This window comes from Sinocyclocheilus anshuiensis, unplaced genomic scaffold, assembly GCF_001515605.1.
Source record: "Sinocyclocheilus anshuiensis isolate Anshui unplaced genomic scaffold, SAMN03320099.WGS_v1.1 scaffold1230, whole genome shotgun sequence".
NCBI lineage: Eukaryota > Metazoa > Chordata > Actinopteri > Cypriniformes > Cyprinidae > Sinocyclocheilus > Sinocyclocheilus anshuiensis.
The window spans coordinates 679,268-683,587 of record NW_015558637.1 but is presented as its reverse complement, the minus strand read 5'-3'; the positions used below and the strand labels follow the sequence as shown (position 1 = coordinate 683,587).

The 4,320-nt window shown below is 37.2% G+C and overlaps 1 protein-coding gene across 1 annotated transcript in view; it reads left to right on the top strand.

Annotated features, from left to right (window-relative positions):
- LOC107680845 (granulins-like) overlaps nt 1-4,320 on the top strand; it is a 12,155-nt gene that overhangs the window by 3,679 nt on the left and 4,156 nt on the right. The window contains exons 8-17 of the mRNA XM_016476897.1: nt 148-295; nt 388-483; nt 586-683; nt 769-922; nt 1,006-1,115; nt 2,372-2,528; nt 2,616-2,713; nt 2,799-2,952; nt 3,037-3,146; nt 3,250-3,489. Coding sequence (XP_016332383.1) covers nt 148-295; nt 388-483; nt 586-683; nt 769-922; nt 1,006-1,115; nt 2,372-2,528; nt 2,616-2,713; nt 2,799-2,952; nt 3,037-3,146; nt 3,250-3,489 — 1,365 coding nt within the window. The remainder of the gene's footprint in view (nt 1-147; nt 296-387; nt 484-585; nt 684-768; nt 923-1,005; nt 1,116-2,371; nt 2,529-2,615; nt 2,714-2,798; nt 2,953-3,036; nt 3,147-3,249; nt 3,490-4,320) is intronic.

Here is a 4,320-nt window from a genome sequence, read left to right as displayed (position 1 = left end):
TATATATATATAGATAGATAGATATAAGCCTCCCTGTCACTTTTGATCATATTCAAGAATCCTTGCTGAATAAAATTATTAATTTCTTAATTTGTTTATGAATGTTTTCACTTGCATTCCTTTCTCTGTCATTTGTGTTTTCTGTAGGCTGTATGTTGTGATGATAAAATCCACTGTTGTCCAGAGGACAGTGTCTGTGATGTTGAAGGCTCCAAATGCATGTCCACCAATCAGGAGCTGCCTATGTGGGCCAAGTTCCCTGCTCGTCTTAGAGCTGAATGGGAAGATCACACACGTAGGCTATTGTCCGAGAGAGTTATTAATTTTCTGATAACCTCCACTGATATAATTCAGCATTTTCATTTCTTTGTCCTTATTCTTCAAAAGCTGCAGAAATGAGGGCTGAAGCTGAACTCACTACAACCAGACAAATCACTACTGCTGGCATACAAATGGCTACATTGGCTGGTGCACTCCCAGAGAGTATGTGCAAATTTGTACATGGCAATACATACACGTTTTTTATGTGCACATAAATAATAACACTTCTCAAATGGTTTCTGTTATTGCCTTCTTTATATTCAGCCTCTGATGTTCCCTGCAATGACACTGCAGCCTGTCCAGATGGAACCACATGCTGTAAGACTAAAGAAGGAGGATGGGCCTGCTGTCCTCTGCCACAGGTAAGTCAACCACTGACAATAACCAATCCTGATGCAGAGTTGTGTTTTGAGTTAAGTTAAAGGTGTATGTTCATTTTCTCTGTAGGCCGTGTGTTGTGATGACTTCATCCACTGCTGTCCTCATGGTACGACATGTAACGTTGCTGCCGGGTCATGTGACGAGTCTTCAGGCTCTGAGCCCTGGTTCGAGAAGCTGCCCGTTAAACCAATCAGCAGTCAGAATGTGGCTGTTACACAAGGTAGTTCAAAGCACTGAATCCAGTGCACACAGACACAGAATAATACCATTTAGTTGTTCTTAAACTGGTTTGTTCTTTTCTAGTGTTTTCAGTGCATTCAAATGTTTCCTGTGATGACACCGCATCCTGTCCAGATGGAAACACATGCTGTAAGACTCAAGAAGGAGGATGGGCCTGCTGTCCTCTACCAGAGGTAAGTCACCTCACCTGATCTATTACTTTCGCAGAATCAATGCATTGCACCCCATGGACAATTAGCTCAGCCATTACATCTCTCCAAGAACGTCTCTCTACAGTTTGCACTGGGGATGCTTGGGAATCCACAGAATAATTTTTTATTTTATTTTTGGTGTTTTTGCCTTTTATTATGATAGAACAGTATGTAGACAGGAAGCAAAGTGGGAGAGAGAGGGGGATGGGATCAGAAAAGGTCCAAGAGCCGGGACACCTGAAGCACAACAGTGCTATATGCACCACAAGATCCACAGAAAATATAAGAAAAAAACATATGTAGGTTGTAAAAGTAAAAATATATTTTTTTTTCATTTATTTGTTTTAAAGGTTATACATCTAACGCAAATATATATTTTAGATAATATTTAAATAATTTGACCATATACATGTCTGTTCAAAAGTTTGTAATTTTTTTTGACAGATTTACCTTATGCTCACCAGTGCTACATTTATGTATAAAAAAAACACAATTTGAGATATTTTAAAATATTATTACAATTTAAAATAACTTATTTCTATTTTCATATATTTTAAAATGTAAATTCTTCCTATGATGGCAAAGCTGAATTTTCAGCATCATTACTCCAGCCCTCGGTGTCACATAATCCTTTAGAAATCATACTAATATGCTGATTTGGTGCACAAGAAACTTTCTTATTATTATCAATGTTGAAAACAGCTGTGCTGCTTAATATTTTTGTGGAAATGTGATACTTGTTTTCAGAATTCTTTGATGAATATAAAGTTGAAAAGAGCCGCATTTATTTGAAACAAATCTTTTGTGACATTATGAATGTGTTTACTGTGACTTTTAAACTTTTGATTGAACGTTTGATTGAATTTAATGCATCTTTGATCAATAAAAGTATTAATTTCCTAAAATATCTTATTGACCCCAAACTTGCAAATGATAGTGTAAATTTAATATATTGAAAATAAGCATTTTTGTTTCATAATATTATGCTTAAGAGTTTTTAATCCCCAAACAGTTTAAATAGTTCTTTATATATTTTTATATTTTAGGATGGTGGTCCCTCACAGGGGGACATCACGGTGGGGTGGGTGGAGGGGGGTTTATAAAGTACCATGGTAATGCTTAGAAAAATACCATGATAGATATGGTAATCATCCAGCACCATGAAACTGTACTGTTTTTTTGTAAGTATTAAAATTTTGTGCACAAGGTTAAAGGAGCATCTTCATTTTGTTCTGTAGGCCATGTGTTGTGAAGACTTCACCCACTGCTGTCCTCATGGTAAGACATGTAACGTTGCTCTTGGGACCTGTGAGGACCATTCATATTCTGGTGTGCCCTGGATGGAACAGGTGCCTGTGCAGCCAATCATCGGTCAGAATATTAGTGACACACAAAGTAAGTCAACAAACCCTCCAAAGCACTAAAACCAAACACACAAGTACACATTTAACATAAAACTCTGTGTACTTTCTGTACATTCAGTCTCCGATGTTCCCTGCAATGACACTGCGGCCTGTCCAGATGGAACCACATGCTGTAAGACTAAAGAAGGAGGATGGGCCTGCTGTCCTATGCCACAGGTAAGTCAACCACTGACAATAACCAATCCTGATGCAGAATTGTGTTTTGAGTTAAGTTACAGGTGTATGTTCATTTTCTCTGTAGGCCGTGTGTTGTGATGACTTCATCCACTGCTGTCCTCGTGGTACGACATGTAACGTTGCTGCCGGGTCATGTGACAAGTCTTCAGGCTCTGAGCCCTGGTTCGAGAAGCTGCCCGTCAAACCAATCAGCAGTCAGAATGTGGCTGTTACACGGGGTAGTTCAAAGCACTGAATCCAGTGCACACAGACACAGAATACTACCATTTTATTTGTTCTTAAACTGGTTTGTTCTTTTCTAGTGTTTTCAGTGAATTCAAATGTTTCCTGTGATGACACCGCAGCCTGTCGAGATGGAAACACATGCTGTAAGACTCAAGAAGGAGGATGGGCCTGCTGTCCTCTACCAGAGGTAAATCACCTGATTGATTAAAGGAATAATTCTGTTAAACTTTCTTTCTTCTGTGGAACACAAAAGAAGATATTTTGATAAGATAACTCCATTTTCTCTGTAGGCCGTGTGTTGTGATGACTTTATCCACTGCTGTTCTCATGGTACGGCATGTAACGTTGCTGCCGGGTCATGTGACGAGTCTTCGGGCTCTAAGCCTTGGCTGGAGAAGGTGCCTGCTCTCCCTAGAGCAGGTCAAAGGTCACCTGGGAACGTGAACTGCGACTCTAGACACGTTTGTCCTGACTCCAACACTTGCTGTGAGAACACCGATGGAGACTGGAGCTGCTGTCCTTTGCCTGAGGTACAGTATATCTCAGAGGAGAAATACTTCTATCTAATCTTGCATGAGTAACCAAATGAGACTGCGCTTACAACTTTGAATTTGATTACTCTTGGTGATATCCCTCAGTCCCTCTTTCACAATGATGTTCTTCAAGTGCTCAGCAAACTGTGTAAGACCTATTTTCAGAGATTTACCCTATGGCTCGAAAATTTGGGGTCGGTAGGATTTTTTATTGCCTTTAAAAGAAGTCTCTTTTACTCACTAAGGATGCCTTTATTTGATTAAAAATAAGAAAAACAGTACTATTGTTATATATTAATATTAATATTAATACAATTTTAAATATTTGCTTATTTTATTTTGATATACTTTAAAATGTAATTTATTCCTGTGATGGCAAAGCTGAATTTTCCAGTCGTTAGCGTCACATGATCCTTCAGAAATCGTTTTAATATGCTGATTTGGCACATAAGAAACATTTGTTATAATTATCAATGTTGAAAACATTTGTGCTACTTGATACTTTTCTGGAAACCATGATACATTTTTTAAAGGATCCTTTGATGAATAGAAAGTCCAAAAAAACAGCATTTATTTGAAACAGAAAATGTTAGTAACAGTATACATTTATTTACTGCTACTTTTGGTCAATTTAATGCATCCTTGCTGAATAGAATTTATTTAATTTCTTTAAAAAAAAAAATTTGACCCCAAACTTTTAAACAGTAGTGTATGTAATTAAGTTTATTTTTTCCTTAAACACTTTTTTTAAACATAAACCTCATTATTTTATATTAGATTTATTAAAAACTCAATAAATAAAAAAGAAGCTTTAAGATTATATATATA